Consider the following 18420-nt stretch of genomic DNA (forward strand, 5'->3'; position numbering starts at 1 on the left):
TTCACCTGATGTGAATCAGAAGTGATGGGAAACCCGAACAGGTAAGGTTAAATTTATTTGACATTTCTAATGCACAAAAAATTAAATGCCGCAACTATCGCAATGAGGTACATTGCCCCTTTTAATATCGGCCCGCCGGCTTTAAGTGGGGGTGGGACTCGGAATCTGGGTGTCTGTTGCACGCTCATCCAAAGGTGGCCTGGGTTAAATCTGGAAGTGGGCGCATTGGAGCCGGGATGCGGTCTCGCTCCAAAAACAGACTATTTTTACTGCCCAACTGCCCCCGAACCAGCCGTTCTTGGGGGTTAAAATTATCCCCTAGATGTGGGACCAGCGCTGGATGCAAGACTTATGATTATACAAATTTTTAATGCATTCATATTAATTTTCCTATTTCTGTTTAACGTATTTAAACTTCCAGCAGCAAATAGAAACTTTAACTTTCACAATTTTTTTCAAATATACTTTGCTGTCTGCTTTTCCTTCCCCCTGAGCAAAGCTGGGGGGGCGGGGCCGGGGCCGGTCGTGACGGCATGACGTACGGCTGCGTCGTTGCTAGGATGCAATGCAGGACGCGCAGCGCTCGGATGCGGCGAGCGGGGAAAGCGGCCGGACGACGGCGGCACGGAGTCAACAGCCGGCGGCAGAGGCAGACAGCCGGCCAGACAGACAGACAGACAGACGGCGGCAGGGGCGCTCCAGCCACAGTTCGAAGCGCTCGAGCAGGAGAGCCGCGGCCTCTAACCTCTAACCTCTAACCCCCCCCCCCCCCACTTCATACCACCTTCTCCCACTCATCCTGTGCTTGTTACTCAGCAACCACCATGGCGGTAAGTGGCAGCAAGCCCATGGTCTTTCCCCAGGAGCAAACCCCCCAAAACTCTCTCCAATCCAATGCCTGTTACCCCACCCCCCCCCTCCCATGTACTTCCCCCTCCTTCGCTGAAGGGGTTCACCCTTGCTGCGGTGGGGTTCAACCGATGCCACCCTGCTGGGCGCGCTCTGGGTTTTTTTTTTGAGTTGGGTTTGTCCAGAAGCTTCAGTGGCTTCAATGGAACCCTTTACGTTTGGGCTGACAGATAGATGGCTGGCTGATCTCCATCACCATCTTCACCTCCAACCAAGCTCTGGAGAAATGCACACAGGTAAAGAGTATGGATATGGAGTGCACTCTCTCCTCGTGGGGCCACACTCCGCTTAACCGAACCCATCGACTTTAGGCTCAGTTTGGCAAAAGTCAAAGTTTATGGATGCCCAAGTGTTGCACAGCAACAGTACTGCTGGCATTTAAGCAGTTAAAACTGCGCAGTTGATCAGCGCAGAGAACTGGTAAATTCTTGCAGATTGCCTGGAATTGGACCACCTTGACTAACTGTTGGGGCTCTGGCTTATAGTGTTACCTGGAGTCAAGTGTCAAGAATCTGATTATCCTAGTACCTCTGAACATCTACCTCTCAAGGCCTCACCAATGATTCAGGGCTTGCCGGCCAATCATTAGTAATGCTTTAGAGTCATTCGAGCTTGCCTGGCTGAGGTACCGCATGTTCCCACAGTGAATTCACTTGATTCTAATCTCCTATTACCAGGCATCAGAGTGAACTCGATCCCAGAGGCCCACTTACCACCACCCCCTTCCCCAGATGGATAGTGACTGTTTGGTCATCAGACAACTGACAATTGCAGGTTGGAGCCGCTATGCAGATAGCAGGTAGCAGGAACTCCTTTCGATTGGCATGGTGAATTATGCAATGCACCATAAAAAATGTGAGTTTGTCCCCACCATTCTGTGGCCATAGCATGGAGACACAACTTAGTCTATTGATCAACCTATTGTCCAGCACCCTAGAAGGGAGTCAACCTCGTGTGCATGCTCTTTGCCAAATTCCCTCACATGAGAAGCTGGATTAGGCAGTTGTTGAAGACTAGCCTTGGTATGCAATATTGAACATGGTGGTCTAGAGCATTAAGGTGGCTGGTGCACTGCAAATTGTCCAGTGAATGTCTTTCCACCATGTTAAAAGCAGATGCCCATCATGCAAGTGATGAGGAGACCCTGAAACTTGGAGTGATCATAAGCTGTTGCCCAGATTATGGTATGTGAACACGTACTTGTGTATCATGTTTGCATTTTTGGGTTCCAAAGAGGCAACTTGTTGATGCTGAAGCTCTGCAACTTCCCAACTAGTGGAAGCATCCTTTGATGGGGTACGGTTTGTGTCCATGGTGTGGTCAAGAGAATGGCAGCAGTACAATCACACGTTTTATGGGGAATTGTGCTGCATATTGTGCCACTTGGAAGAATTCCCGGTAACTGCTGTCCAGCTAGTAAGGGCATACACCCATGTTTGTCCATAATGACCAACTAATGATTATCCTTGAGAAGAAGGTGTCTTTGGGGGGGTGGGGGGGGGGGGGGGTCACGTTGACTCCCTGTGGATATGCCTTGAAGTGGGAAATCGGAATAGGGTCCATCCCCTGTGGCAAACTGGACAATCCAATATCTGAGCCAGGCAGTTCTGTAGGACTCCAGGATAGTGTTGAAGATTGACCGGCCAGCCTGGCTCATTGATAAGATCTGGAGGGGTGAAGCTGCCACAAGGGCTGGAATTTTTCACACTTTGCTCCAGATAACCCTGCAAGGCAGTGTCCGAATGGATAGATGGTCCTAGCTGGACAAGTTGCGGGAAGTTTCCGAGTGCTTTGTGTTGGTGAATGGCACACTTTTAGTAGGTCAAACTCCAACGATATCCATATGTATACAAGGGATGCCTAAGCCAGAGCTTTTGTTGACCTGTGCCTAAGTTCTCTGCATTTAGGTAAGTGGGGTGTGTTCCAATGAGAAAAGAGAGTGCACTCCATTTCAAGCATAGATTTGTCAGTTTTGTTTGGAGACTATTTGGTTTCTATGTGTGTCAGTCACCTGGATGACCAAAAAAAAGTTGAACTGTTATGTTCTTTCAAACCTATTTTAGATTTTGCCTCAATTCTTACTTTTTACAGTTTAAAATGAAATTCTACCTGTGTTTCTATTCCTCCAGTGTCTTGCTATCCATTCTGGATCTGGAGACCATGTGAATAAAATTTAGTGCCCAAGATTGATTGAAAACCAGTCCTCAAGGCTATTTTTCCAGGTCATCAAGGGTTGAACATTAAAGTTTGACCTGGTTCTAAACTGGGGGGGAGGGGGGTGACGGCGACCAGATCTAGTGCCCAATTAGATAACTTGGTGTGACTCAGTGAAGCAGGTTTGTCGAAATGCATCAGAAGTGGTACAGGGGGTTAAATCTCTACTGATAGGTCTTACCAGAAGTAGATGTTTACGCAAAGGTGACAATTAACATTCTAAAGTTAATATTCTGTGTGAGTTTGGGGGTTACGATTATCTTTGGCCAACTTCACATTTTTCCCCACTTGTAGCCTATCTGTTCAGTTTATCTGCAGAGTGATGGGTCCAATTGGGATACAAGTCATGCTGAGCAATTGTAAACGTAGATATTTAAAATATATATATTTTAGAAGAGAGTTTTTTTCTCCTTCATTTGTTTACAAAGCACATGTCACAGTGACATAAATAGTGTCTGTCTACATCATAACAGCACAGGAATGTGATCCTATTATGATGACGTATGGCTCTTGTTCTTCTTTAAGCAAAAAACAAGTTTGCCAAATACGTTTTCATGAAGGTCCTGCCTATTTTTACATTACCCTGTGGACAAGCTCCCTCGATGGCTGAGTAGATAAATGCACTGCCTAGTGTGGTATTGTGTCATAGAGACCAAGAAAGCAAGCCCCAAATGCCATTCTCAGTCCAAGGCAGGAGTTGGGGGTGTAACAGCTGTGGTTACAATACTGGACTAGCAATCCAGAGGTCATGCCTTCTAATCCCAGTTAAATTGTGAAAATAAATTCAATAAATCTGGTAATTGTGGGCTTGCCGTGATGCCCATGATTAACTAGCTTGACAACATTAGTTGGTCAAGGTACAGGATGAATTCTGTGGAATCATAAGAACATAAGAAATAGGAGCAGGAGTAGGCCATATGGTCCCTCAAGCCTGCTCCGCCATTCAATCAGATCATGGCTGATCTTCAACCTCAACTCCACTTTCCTGTTTGATCCCCATATCCCTTGATTCCCCTAGAGTCCAAAAATCTATCCATCTCAGCCTTGAATATATTCAATGACTCAGCATCCACAGCCCTCTGGGGTAGAGAATTCCAAAGATTCACAACCCTCTGCGTGAAGAAATTCCTCCTCATCTCAGTCTTGAATGGCCAACCCTGCATCCTGGGATTATGCCCCCTAGTCCTAGACTCTCTAGCCTGGGAAACAATTTTTCAGCGACTACCCAGGCAAGCCCCCTCATAATCTTATATGTTTCAATGAGATCACCTCTCATTCTTCTAAACTCCAGAGAGTATAGGCCCATTCTACTCAACCTCTCCTCATAGGACAACCCTCTCATCCCAAGAATTAATCTAGTGAACCTTCATTGCACTGCCTCTAAGGCAAGTATATCCTTCCTTAGATAAGGAGACCAAAACTGTACGCAGTACTCCAGGTGAGGTCTCACCAATGCCCTATACAACTGTAGTAAGACTTCCTTACTCTTGTACTCCAACCCTCTTGCAATAAAGGCCAACATGCCATTTGCCTTCCTGATGGCTTGCTGTACCTGCATACTAACTTTTTGTGTTTCTTGTACGAGGACACCCAAGTCTCTCTGAACACCAACATTTAATAGTTTCTCACCATTTAAAAAATATTCTGTTTTTCTATTCTTCCTACCAAAGTGAATAACCTCACATTTCCCTACATTATAGTCCATCTGCCACATTCTTGCCCACTCACTTAACCTGTCTATATCCCTTTGCAGACCCTTTGGGTCCTCCTCACAGCTTACTTTCCCACCTAGCTTTGTATCATCAGCAAACTTGGATACATTACACTCGGTCCCTTCATCTAAGTCATTAATATAGATTGTAAAACGCTGAGGCCCAAGCACTGATCCTTGTGGCACTCCACTAGTTACAGCCTGCCAACCTGAGACTGACCTGTTTATCCCTACTCTCTGTTTGTCCTCTATTCATGCTAATATATTACCCCCAACCCCATGAACCCTTACCTTGTGTAACAATCTTTTATGTGGCACCTTATCGAATGCCTTTTGAAAATCCAAATATACTACATCCACTGGTTCTCCTTTATCTACTCCGCAGGTTACATCCTCAAAAAACTCTAATAAATTTGTCAAACACGATTTCCCTTTCATAAAACCGTGTTGACACTGCCTAATCATATTATGATTTTCTAAGTGCCCTGTTACCACTTACTTAATAATGGATTCCAGCATTTTCCCAATGACCGATGTCAGGCTAACTGGCGTGTAGTTCCCTGTTTTCTCTCTCCCTCCCTTCTTGAATAGCGGGGGAACCTTTGTTACCTTCCAATCCACTGGGACCGTTCCAGAATCTCGAGGATTTTGGAAGATCATAACCAATGCATCCACTATCCCTGCAGCCACCTCTTTTAGAACCCTTGGATGCAGGCCGCCAGGTCCAGGGGATTTGTCGGCTTTTAGTCCCATGAGTTTGTCCAGTACTTTTTCTCTAGTGATATTAATTGTTTTAAGTTCCTCACTCTCATTTGCCCCTTGGCTCCCCATTATTTTTGGTATGCTTTTAGTGTCTTCTACTGTGAAGACACATACAAAATATTTGTTTAATGCATCTGCCATTTCCTGATTCCCCATTATAATTTCTCCTGTCTCAGCCTCGAAGGGACCAACGTTTACTTTTGTTACTCTCTTCCTTTTTACATACTTGTTGAAGCTCTTACAATCCGTTTTTATATTCCTTGCTAGTTTATTTTCATATTCTATTTTCTCCCTTTTTATAAATTTTTTGGCTGTCCTTTGTTGGTTTCTAAAACTCTCCCTATCCCCAGGCTTATTATTCTTCTTGGCAACATTATAGGCCTCTTCTTTCAATCTAATACTCTCCTTAACTTCTTTAGTTAGCCACGGGGCGGATCACTCTTCCCGTGGAGTTTTTATTTCTCAATGGAATGTATATTTGTTGAGAATATTGAAATATTTCTTTAAATGTTTGCCATTGCTTTTCAACTGTCAAACCCTTTAATTTAATTTTCTAATCTACTTTTGACAACTTTCCTTCATGCCTATGTAATTGGTTTATTTAAGTTTAAGACTCTATTTTCTGACTTAAGTACGTTACTTTCAAACTCAATGTGAACTCATAACCCAGCATAAACCTTCAGGGAAAAAGGGAGAAAATCAGAAAACAAAAAATATTCTCCAGAGGAATAAAGGTACAATATACCTTTTAAAAAAAAATTAAAGCATTATGTTCCTTTTAAACAATTCTGTAAATGTATGTTTTGTGACAATTTATTATATTCTTCCAATAAAAGTAGAATATGATCCCTTCTAGTTTTTAAAAATTATATATTGTTAATTTCTTTTTTTATTGTGATCTAGTTATTTTTATACTTAGGAAGTGCCTGGTCTTTACATATTTTCACATTACATCTGTGATTTGTGATGATATTAGTGTTTACCTACTGTGTACACCCTGTCATGTTTTGTGAGTGTGAATCCATAATTGATGTTTTATTTTCCTACTGCCACTAATTTCAACCACTTGTTAATCATCAAGTTTTTGTCATGAGCTGATAAAATGTTAAAACAAATTACTAGCACGGACAGCTTCAAATCCCACTCTGGTAGGTTTTTATTTTGAACTGTAACGGCCAGGAATCAGAGAAGAGAGTGCTCCCCTGGTGCCTCCTGGCAGTTGGCTATGGAGGGTATTGCTGGCAGCCTGGGGGCAGTCTGTGCCAGTGACCTTTCAGTTGTAGGTGTCAAGCAAAGGGGATCAGGAAAAGGGAGGTAAAAATATATAAAAAGGGAGATGTTTCCTAAATACCTGCAAAAAAAATAAAGTAAAACAAAGCAATATACATTCATCTTTGGGGAACACCAAGTTAGTTGGCTTCTTCGTAGCATTTTGATTAAAACATACTTTTTAATCACATGCCTGTCCCTTTTCCAGAGATCACCCCACTTACTGCCTTGAAAGATGGAACTTTTTCACCAATGGGGCATTAGGTTTGTGGAGCAAGTTCCCAAGGAAGGCATTGAGGAAGATAATGTAAATGCATTCCAAGAGACAATTGGATGTGTTTCTGAAGAGAGCAGTGAATAATATGGAAGATCATTTTTTCTTTGTTTAAAGATAGTTGTGTACTCATAAATAATCTATGGCGCTAATTTCTTCCCCCATTTTCTTTTTGCAGGAAAAGGCAGAGAAAGGAACTTTGGAGGATAATGCCTTTGAGGCGCTGGAAAGAGATTTCCAGGAGGTTCTCACTGAACTTATGGGAGACAAGGGACTGGAGAAATTTCGCATTGAATATGAAAAGATGCATCGGGCCCTCAAAAAATCCCACGAGAACGAGAAGCGCCTGATGGCAAAATGCAAGGATCTAAACGCAGAGATTGTTGCAAATTCAACGAAAGTGTCAACTGCATTGAAGCTCTCACAAGATGACCAGTCGACTATAGATTCCTTAAAGCAGGTCAGGTTTGTGACAATCCTCTTGGGGACCTGCACTGATTTCCCTGTGAAATGCAGTGTCCCAGTCTGCTCTGTTATTTCTCAATAAAGCTATCTCAAAATTTCAAAATCTAGAACTAGGCAGAAATTGACATGCTTCCTACACACAAACAAACCAGTAATCAACTCAGTTACAGTATGTTTCAAAGATCGGCAACCTCAGCAAATACTCAAAAGCATTTCAATTTTAAAATACAAGCTTATCATCACTGTTCCTCCTGGTTCTACCGAGCGCACACTGGGGTTGCCCGAGTTCAGGTTCAGTGTCTAACAGTGCAACAATCAGCTATGCACTATGTGCAGTGAAGCAGTAGGTGTACGTTTCAAAGTAACTATTATGCCTTGCAGGTGGAGCGGGAGATGTCTAGGAAGCTTAAGCTAGTAAGCAGTTTTTTTACGTGAATAAATAATGATGAGATTGCAACATAGGAATTAAATAGGGAAAAATGAGAATAATATGGAAGAGTATCATTTTGTCTTTTAGTTTGGTCATACAAATACCCTGTTTATATTGCAGCACTGCCTTCAGAAGCATGGATGTTAATATAAATGAGGCAGTGCAAGTATCGCCGGAGGGACCAAGATCTACTTGAAGGGGAATTTTCCAATGGATCTCCTGGTGAAGTGCTAGTGGAGGGCCTGGATGCTGCTGTCTGACTGTCTTATCTCAGTTTGTCAATAAAATCCAACATTGTTGTTTTATGTTGTTGGCCTATGCAGACTTGCCACTGACGTGAGGAAGGTCCGTGGCAAGAAACTTGAAGCTGTTGAAGAAAGCACAATCTAATCCATGTGTGGTTGTTCTCACTGTTGCCGCTCGTGCCCTGAATCCACCCTATCGGGCAAACAACGAGCATCTGGAACACCAGTAGCCTTTAAGTGCACTTCCTGACTTGAGTTGCAAAGTGGAAAGACTTACTTTAAATGTTTCCAATCAGTCTATAGTTCCCTCACATACGAAAAAGGACTTGAAAAGTCCATCTGGTTCATCAAGCCTGTCCCATCCAGATGGGGTGCAGCCCACTTGCACCATCAATAAACCTCCCTTCCCCAGTTACACAATCTCCGGGGAGAGGCAAAAAAAAATCAGAGAAAGAACCTGAGGTTGATTTAGGAAAAACTCTCTGAAATTCCTCTCAGACTCCCAAAGGCAATGAAATAAGCTTGAGGAGACTGCAGTAACTGATTCTAATAATTACAGCTACCCCCTCACCTACCTTCTATTATTCAAGGTGTCCTCTACTTGCAGGAACCTGTTCAGCTGCTTTTAAAGGACTGCAGTGAACGCATACATACCACATGCTTTGATGATCTGTTCTAGAGATCAGTGGCTCTGTGAAAAGAAGTATTTCCTGATGTCTAACCTAACTCTTTTGATTTTGTATTTTATACTCGTGTCCCTTCGATTTCCCATCTCTCTCCTGTTCAAATAATCTCCCCACGTGGACAGAATCTATTCACGTCTTTATTTTAAAATCTGCAATCATATTTTGACGTTTTTCCAATGAAAAAATGCCCCATTTGCTTGAGCGTATCCTGATAAGTAAGAGTCCTAAGACTGGGAATCATTCTTTTTTTTTATTCGTTCATGGGATGTGGGCACTGCTGGCAAGGCCAGCATTTATTGCCCATCCCTAGTTGCCCTTGAGAAGGTGGTGGTGAGCTGCCTTCTTGAACTGCTGCAGTCTGTGTGGTGAAGGTTCTCCCACAGTGCTGTTAGGAAGGGAGTTCCAGGATTTTGACCCAGCGACGGTGAAGGAACGGCGATATATTTCCAAGTTGGGATGGTGTGTGACTTGAGGGGAACTTGCAGGTGGTGTCGTTCGTATGTGCCTGCTGCCCTTGTCCTTCTAGGTGGTAGAGGTCACGGGTTTGGGAGGTGCTGTCGAAGAAGCCTTGGCGAGTTGCTGCAGTGCATCCTGTGGATGGTACACACTGCAACCACTGTGCGCCGGTGGTGAAGGGAGTGAATGTTTAGGGTGGTGGATGGGGTGCCAATCAAGCGGGCTGCTTTGTCCTGGTTGGTGTTGAGCTTCTTAAGTGTTGTTGGAGCTGCACTCATCCAGGCAAGTGGAGAGTATTCCATCACACTCCTGACTTGTGCCTTGTAGATGGTGGAAAGGCTTTGGGGAGTCAGGAGGTGAGTCACTCGCTCTCCTCAGGACCTTCTCCGGGGCCTCAGTATCTCCTGCTAATTGCGAGGACTGAAACTGGACATAGTTCTCTAAACGTATCAAGGCCTAAGCATAGTATTCCTAGTTTTATCTTGTACTGTACAGGCAATTAACCATAACACTTTATTTGCTTTCCCTATGCCTTGCAACACTGCTTATGGCCCTTAAATGTTTAATCCACTACGACCCACAGGTCCCTCTCTTGGTCCGCAATCTTTATTGGATACTCCTGCAAGATACACACATGCCTGCTATTATTCATACCCAAATGCATTTATGCACATGAAGGATATCTTTCACATATGGGCTCATTCCCTGAACGTAATGTATTTGATCTATGTTCCTTCAATCTATCTTCCTAACTCCTGTGAATATTTTTGTGCCATTAGCAAAAATTGTTTCTTCAATCCTTTCAGAAGCATAAGAAAAAGTTGAGCGGAAAAGGGACATGAGGTCCATCAAGCTCATTCATCGAGTACTCCAACTCATCCACCTGACAGCCAATTGCATTTTGAAATCCACTCCCACCACCTTACCTGCTAGATTATTTGAAACTGTTATCGCTCTTTGGATAAAGACATTTTTATCTATGATCTGCTTTTGATTAAACTTTTATGAATTTAAATGCATCTCGATGTTATATTCTGGATTCACTTTATCGACACCATTGAATATTTTATATACCTCAATGAGGTCCCCACTTAACTTTCTCTTGAGACTAAACAGCTTAAGCATCTCTTTTCTTCATAACTCATCCCTTGCAACTTCGGATAATTCTTGTTGCTGTTTTGTGTAACCTCACCAATGCAGCTATGTCCCTTTTGAAGTATTGTGACCAAAGCTGCACACACTACTCTCAAGTGTGGTCTGACTAGTGTTTTCCAAAGCCGCAGCATAGCCTGTGCACACTTATACTGCATAGTTTTGGCTATGTACCCTAACGTTCTATTTTCCTTTTAATTGTGTCTCCACATTTTCAAAATTGAAAAATAATGAGTCTTCTGCCATTGGAGGATCCTTTTTAGTCTCTTATCAACAAGATAAGTCACAAAATAAAATTAAAGAACTAAAGCTCAAAACATGTACCATCCCTACCTTCTTTCCTGTACTACAAGGCTGTCCTCCCCTACTGTGACAATATAAAAGCTTCTTGTATGAATTGCAAGGTAGATAAGCTGGTTGAGGTAAAGATGAGGAAATTGCAACCAGTCAACTTTCTGACCTTGTATTTAATACCAGTGTTGATTTTATCATTGGAGGTGACGAGACGGCCTCAGTCTAGATTATAGGGCATGGCAGGTATGTTCCTTGCTCCTTGCCATATTTCCTTATCTTATGTTTGTGATTGGTGACTTTTATTGCAGTGCAATTTTTAAAAATCTTTAACTGTGATCCTCCTGGAATCTTAAAGAGCTATAAATATAGCTTCTGAATCAGATAGCTAGATTGAGTACCACAGGCATGTTTGAGAGAGAAATACTCATCATTGAACCTGAATGTCAGTAAATGTACAAGTTCGCTGCTACACTTTTGTCATTTCAACAAACCAGTGGCAGATAGCTGACAACCTTGTTCCAAATATTCCTGCTGTTGGAGCTTGTTATCACATTTGTGTGGGCTGCCAACTGTGAAACATTTTGCTTGCAAAGTTGATTTCCCTTGTTGTTCACAAGGTTTAGTCTTCCTGTGGTGGGACCTTTTTTTCTATTCATCGTCAAGATGTGGGCGCTGCTGGCAAGGCTGGCATTTATTGCTCATCCCTAGGTGCTCTGGATGGAACTGAGTGGCTTGCTCGGCCACTTCAGAGGGCAGTTAAGAGTCAATGGGACTGGAATCACATATAGGCCAGGCCGAGTAAGGACGTCAGGCTTCCTTCCCTGACTTGTTGGATTTTTACGACAAAACAACAGCTTCATGGTCACTCTAACTGATACCAGCTTTTTATTTCCAGATTTTGTGAAGTGAAATCAAATTCTCAAGCTGACATGGTGGGATTATGAGCTCTCGTTCTCTGGATCCCTAGTCTAGGCCTCCTGGATTACTAGTCCAGTGACATAACCACAACACTATCGTACCCATGCACCTTGTCTAGTGGGGTTAGGTTCACTAGGCTACAAAACTAGGACCACAAATAAATGAGACATTCATGGTGAGGGAGAGAGTGTATCAGTGACTTACCCAGGAGATGATAAGATCTTTCATCACTTCCTTCAAGGCATTTCCTCCACTTGTTTCTGGTTGTGGAGTGCAATTTTCTGAAGGAATGCATTTATAATTTCGCAAAAAATATCAAATGGAGGTAATTTTCACAAACACATTTACAGTACCTGTAATGACCAGAAGCATTCATATTAAGCAATCTAAGGTACTTATACAGTGATATTTTCTCCCATTTAAAAATGTTGCAAAATTAATTGATCACCTCAAAATATGCATGGTTGGGCTAATTTTGTTCCACGTATTTTTATTACAATAAATAGGAAATTGAAAAAGCTTGGAAAATGGTTGATTCAAGTCTTGAACAGGAAAAACGAGGAAAGGAGACTATCCGCACACTGAAACAGGAAATTTCTAACCTAACCAGGTTGGTGGAGCAAGGAGCTGGACTTTCTTTGGGTCAGGAAAGCAGGTTTGTTGATTAAATTATTTTTTCTTTGCACTGGAATTTCTTCTCTGGAATGTTATTGTATATGCCTGGATGCTTGCTGTCAGCATGTTGTGAGTGATAGCTTTGGTTCTAACTGGAGAAATTGCACTTTTTTATTCACTTATCTGCTTTTCAATTTTCTTCCCTCATTTCTAGTACACAATGGGGGTAATTTTGACTTTGGGCAATAGTGTCCTCTATCGAATCAGTTGCCCGTTATACGTCTCTCCCGATTTTCGTTTCCATTGAAGTCAATAGAAATGAAAATCGTGAGAGATGTATAACGGACGGCTGATCCACTAATGCCCAAAGTCAAAATTACCCTCACTAGCTCTTGTTTGTGTGCAGCTGACCTAACCCAAGTAACCATTATGGGTTGAATTTCCCAAGGCCCATCACCACTGGCTGGGTCCCACAGGCAGTGGGTGACTTATCGGAAAGTTTCAGATGCGATACCTGCAATCTTCTGCCCTGTAGTGCGTTGTCCCAGAAAATTCCTTCCTGAGTGTTGGCTGATGAATTGATCATGGAGGCTAACCAAGCACAGACTTCACCAGGCTTCCACATTCAAGCACACATTTCATAGAATTGTGTTTTCCTGAAGGTACATTTCACTGGATGGCAATCAGGTACAGGAACCCTGGCAAGTTTATTTTACCCCTTCCTAACCAAAGGGTGCTGAGACGAATTACAACATTTCTACTGCCACCTCTGTTGAGACCCTACTAAGGAGTGCACTTGAGCTATCGATGGAGCCATGCTTCCTCTAAGGTTGAAGTAGAATGATGACATACTCAGAAGAAACTTCACACACTGTACGCTTTAGGTTGGGACTTTCGAGCCATTTACCTCTATGCAAATGTGGTGCTTTTTTAAAAAGCTTTGAATGTATGTTCCGTCAGCACTCAGTGTGTTTTGCTTCAGAAAATGGTGTTACTTTTTACATGCACAGTATTTCTCCCTATTCCAAAATCAGCACTAAAGAAAGCCACTGCTTGTATGCGCGTCATAATATTTTCTGAAAGTACACAGGTCAGCTTCAAAGGTGCGTGTTTGTGCCTGTATGCAGCCAGAATTCCTTTGGGACCTGCTCACTGGCAGTGAGTCATCAGGATAAGGGGTGTGGAAGAACTGGATGATTTTAAAGCACTTAGAACCTTGAACTTGGGAAATAACTACATTTTTAAAAATTACTAATAACTGCAAGGCTTGTGTAACAAAGTGCAACGCTACTATTCAAGTCTGTGAAATTTCCAGTTTGTAACCTCAAAATATGAGTTGCATGAGAAAGGGAGAGAGGGAGGCCAGTAAATCACTGTCAGCATTGAGAAATGAGAGTAAATGGCATGTTAAAAAAAAAGTGAGAACTGGAGAAGAGAGAAGATCCAAAGAAATCTTGAAATCAAGAGGAAACTAAGGAAGATACAAATACTAGTAACTGGAATGCCAAGGGAAGAAGTCGTGAAAATGCACAGATAGGAGATTTTGTTTTCCAAGGAACACTGACTTATTTACTTACAGTAATAATACAAATCTCCGATGGGGTAGGGAGGTGGTAATAAGAGCTGAGTTCTTTGACCAAGTCACGTCAACCTTGGAGATAGACCTTGAATTAAGACGTTTTTAGAAAATTATTTGACAAAATCTGTGGTGGCTCTTCAGTGTTCCAGAATGCTGTCAAGAGCTGGCCCAAGGCTAACTCTGTGCATGAACTTACACAATTTAGAGACCCAATTTGAGCGAGAACTCAATTCAAAATGATTATGGTGAACTGTTGCTTCTGTGCTGAGAGCATTAAGCTGCCCTTAATCTTGAGCTGTGCTGGAGGAGCATGTCGGCTAAGTAGCTCTAACTGTCTAGTAAAAGGCGCTGTACAGTAATTGAACACTGCATCTCGGAGAGTGCAAAATGGTAGTGGTGCATTAAGACTGGAGGAAGATACTTAATACATCTTAGCAGCAACTTTCTAAGGATTAGCAAGGAAAGGAAGAATGAGATATTTGTGCCCATGTCATCATATTTATAATGCTGTAGATCAGGGATGTTGTTCATCATCACCAGTGCTATTACACATGCTTTATTTCAACAATGAATCAGGTCCTAAGTCCTACTTTGTTGTTCTGCAGCAGTGAGCGTTATTGGATAAAATGACATTGACAGACTTTCATTTACTTTGGGCCTTAACAGGCGAAAAAAAAATTCATTCTTTTTTATTTATTTTGAGGATACGCTAACCATGTATATGTTTTCCTCCCAAGTTTACCCATCTCCTCTAGCCAAAGCAACCTGCTCCCAGGCTCCTGCCATTGCTGCTCTCGAACTGGCTACTTGGAAGTGAATTAAAGTGGTTTGGTGACAGCTTTTCTTCCAGTCTCGTCCAACCTCAATCTTCATCATAGTGTGGGAAGATTCCCAGGATCTGTAGGACAGCTGTCTCTGCTGAACTGCTCTGAGAAAGTGATCCTAAAGGTGCCAGGGATCTTCCCATACTATGAGATTTGAGAGCGGGTGAGACTGGAGGAAAAGCTGTCACTAAAACACTCGGATGCATTTCCAAGTGACCAATTCAAGAGAACTCAGTGCAGTTAGGTAATTAAACCTGAGTCCCATCATTTCATGGTGCATTGTGTTCATGCTCCAATGCACTATTTCACCAATCCATAAATCGTCTTGCTCATCATTTTACATAGTTCCACAGAAGTGCCTGAATGGGAGGGGAGAGTGGGAGACTATCTAAATCTAAAAGTCAAAGATTGTTATTTTCGTTTGCAGTGTCATCTAAGGGCTGACTTTACAAAATTGTGCTCTCAGCAAGGAACCATGCCCATGGAGAGTATATCGGAAAATTGTGAGCCTTCTCCCCACAATTTTCTGTCCATTTGGCACTGTCAGTGATTTTCTGTTATTGGCTCCTGGGTAGGAGCTTGAGGCTCTGTGCTGGGAGTGCACATTTGTAAAATTGTCCCTCTAGAATCCACTCACTTGATTAATTTGGAATGAGCAAAATCACAATGGTAATCTGGTTTGTCCAAAAATATTTAAACTATCAACTTTGATAAATCTGAAATATGATTTTTTTTCTGAGAAGTGGAATGACACCCTTTGTGTTTTGTGTTGTACAGTGTTAATGATTTGCTGAAAGCCAAAGAGCAGCTGACTAAAGATAGAGATGAACTGCTCAAAGAGGTCGTAGTTTTACGCGACAAAGTGACCGAGTTGTCAACTCGTGAGCAGGAGTTTGAGCGTCTTAAAGAAGAGGCTGATCAGAACATGGCCCAGGTTGGTAATCTTTTCTTCCTGATCCTTTTCTCTCCTTCGCTCGTGAAGATGCTGACTCCTCATGTGTGAGCCCAAACAGTGAATGTCAGCAGGCTATTCAACAATTTGTGTCTTTACAAAATCTATTTGGAAGTCTCAATCACCCAAATATTTAATTTTTTAAAGGGCATCCACTGAGGGAGGGGGAAAGTTAGATATGTACCAAAAGGAAGAGAGAGAAAAGGTTTTTTAGAGAGAAACAGAAGACATATGTGATCGGTATACAGACGGTTTGAGACATACAGAAAAAGTCAGGGTCAAGCAGAGAGGTAGAGAGTTGACGATAGCAGAAAACGTGAGTGAGCTGAAGGGATACAAATGAGTTGAAGACAAAAAGAAACAAGAGGCAAAAAGGATTAGAGAGTGGGAGACGAGTAGAAGCAATTCCAGTGAGACGTGATTTCTTTTTTACTTTTGTCTAACTAACGCCACAGAAGGTCAATCATTTTTTTAAAATTCAATTATTAGCTTTAAAGTGGTCACTATCGGTACTCCTTTTAAAAATTAGACATTTACTGAGACTTTATTTTTCTGTTTCTTTATTAGTTTTTGAAGTTTTTTATTTTAAATGGTGATTGATGATGACGTGATTAAAAGGAATTGGCTGGTAGGAGTTACTGTGTCCGACCACGTGAGTCAGCTAAATTAACCTCAGTATTAGGCCAAGGCAGCTTAGTGCTTGTATCATGTTAATACAGCTCCCTCACCTCATCAGACTCCATAGCCCCTTCCGGCCACTTTTCCCCAATGGGGTCATTGACAGTAAGCAAAAGTGTTTGAAAACCAATAAGGAGAGACAAAAAAAAATAAACTTTTTCATAATTTCTAACTGATTTGTCCAAAAATGTGTACTGAGCTTGGGACTCATTCCCTGATACAATCTACTTTTATTGTAATGTTCCTGGCAATAATAGATAGTGTCACAGTTAACGTGACATTTCATGGTGGCTTAGTTCCACATCTCATGCAACACAATGGGGGCCAGGCGGTTGGGAAAATTGATGTTATGGGGATTATAATGATAGGCAAATCTAATACCATTAATCAAAACAGATCACTGGGGCTGAAATTCTGTGGGGGTTCCACTGATCTTTTGATGTTTTGAACAGCAGAACCTAATGATTAAAGGAAACAAACAACCATCAACAGTGACCATGTCATTTTAGACCTGTGGCACTCATAATATAGACTGCATCCCCCATCATCTCTGGTCTTTGGCATACTTGATGCTCCATGTGTCTCTGGGCCTTTTGTCTCAGCCTACCAGCAATGATATTTTGACAACTGAGATTCAGTTCCTCCTTCTCTTGCGCTCTAGTGAGAGAAAGCACAGGAATGCTATTACAAGGCAGGGTTTTCCCTGACATCTAGAGAGCTCTTAAAGTTGCACAACAATGCCTTTTTCTCATTCATGTGATTCTCTACACAGTGGGACTGAAATTCCGCTGGGGTCTCACCAGTATCCTGGTGGAGTTAGAGTGGAAGATCAGTGGAACCCCCACAGAATTTCAGCCCCAGTGATCTCCTCCATTTGTCAACTGATCACAGTAACACAGAAGGTCACCGTGTAGGGAATCACTCCACATCACTACATGGTGCAGTGTGCTGAAATATTCCTGAGAGTAGCCCTCGTTCAAGGCACTGCTTGAGATGGTGCCCCTCAACAAAGAGTTAACAAGTCACACTGCTTTGACAAACTAGAAACTAAGATATTGCACCCTTGTTGATAGGGATGCAGTGTCCGATTACAGAGGCACTGGATTAGGGGGTGCTATCACCTTGTACTTTAATAAGTTTGGAGGCTTCCATTGAAGAGTAATCCATGTTCAGATACTATAAAGGTTAGTCATGTTAGAGATTACATAGGATTTGAATTTGAAATTTCATGTTGACTACCACGAAAAAAAACTGTTCTTAAGATGCAGAGCTCTAAGTAATTTGTAGTCTGCCGGCCAGCCAGTTGAATCACTGGGGTAGAATTAACTCATTAAAAATCAATTAATGTAGATTCTGAGATCTTATATTCAGAGAAAAATATCCATAAAGCAGTGTATTTTAATGGAATAGTACAGAAGAAAATCTTCAAACTTGACTTCGAAAAGAAACTACATATTGTTGTGCAGTAAGGTGTCTGTACTTCCTGTGCTATCAGTTATTATATTATCAATGGAGACTGAAATACTTTGTGATTTTTAAAGACAACTTCTTAGCCCTAAATGGGCATGTTTTCCTCAGGGCTCTAATGCATGTTCCTTTCGATGCCCATCACCCACACCAATCTTTTGACTGTAGCTTCAGCATGACATAGAGATGCGAGAGAATGAGATTTCCCGGGAGGTTCGGCGGAAGGAGAAGCTGTCGAAAGAACTGACACACTTAAAGGCAGAACTGGATGAAAATCAAGCTGAAATCAAATTGATGATCGTACAACAGCAGAAGGCCAAAGACGATCAACAGAAATTAGACCTGCAGCTGAAGGAACAAAAGGTAACCAGGAAACAATCTCCCAGCTCTCCCTCATGACTTTTGAACCAACTAATCAGAAATATAGGGAACACGAATCGAGGATATTTGTTTTGACTGTGCTTTTGGCATAGGTGCAGTGCCTTCATGGGCAGAGACCCAACACCAGCAGTGCAGTACA

The 18420-nt window shown here is 42.2% G+C and overlaps 1 protein-coding gene across 1 annotated transcript in view; it reads left to right on the top strand.

Moving 5' to 3' along the window:
* The first annotated feature begins 572 nt into the window (after positions 1 to 572).
* The window catches only part of cfap58 (cilia and flagella associated protein 58), a 165847-nt gene continuing 147999 nt past the window's right edge, over positions 573 to 18420 (top strand). The window contains exons 1-5 of the mRNA XM_068002701.1: positions 573 to 830; positions 7318 to 7599; positions 12292 to 12440; positions 15581 to 15737; positions 18069 to 18263. Of these exons, the coding sequence (XP_067858802.1) occupies positions 825 to 830; positions 7318 to 7599; positions 12292 to 12440; positions 15581 to 15737; positions 18069 to 18263 (789 nt within the window). The 5' untranslated portion in view covers positions 573 to 824. The remainder of the gene's footprint in view (positions 831 to 7317; positions 7600 to 12291; positions 12441 to 15580; positions 15738 to 18068; positions 18264 to 18420) is intronic.

This window comes from Heptranchias perlo, chromosome 21 (assembly GCF_035084215.1).
Source record: "Heptranchias perlo isolate sHepPer1 chromosome 21, sHepPer1.hap1, whole genome shotgun sequence".
In the NCBI taxonomy this organism is placed as follows: domain Eukaryota; kingdom Metazoa; phylum Chordata; class Chondrichthyes; order Hexanchiformes; family Hexanchidae; genus Heptranchias; species Heptranchias perlo.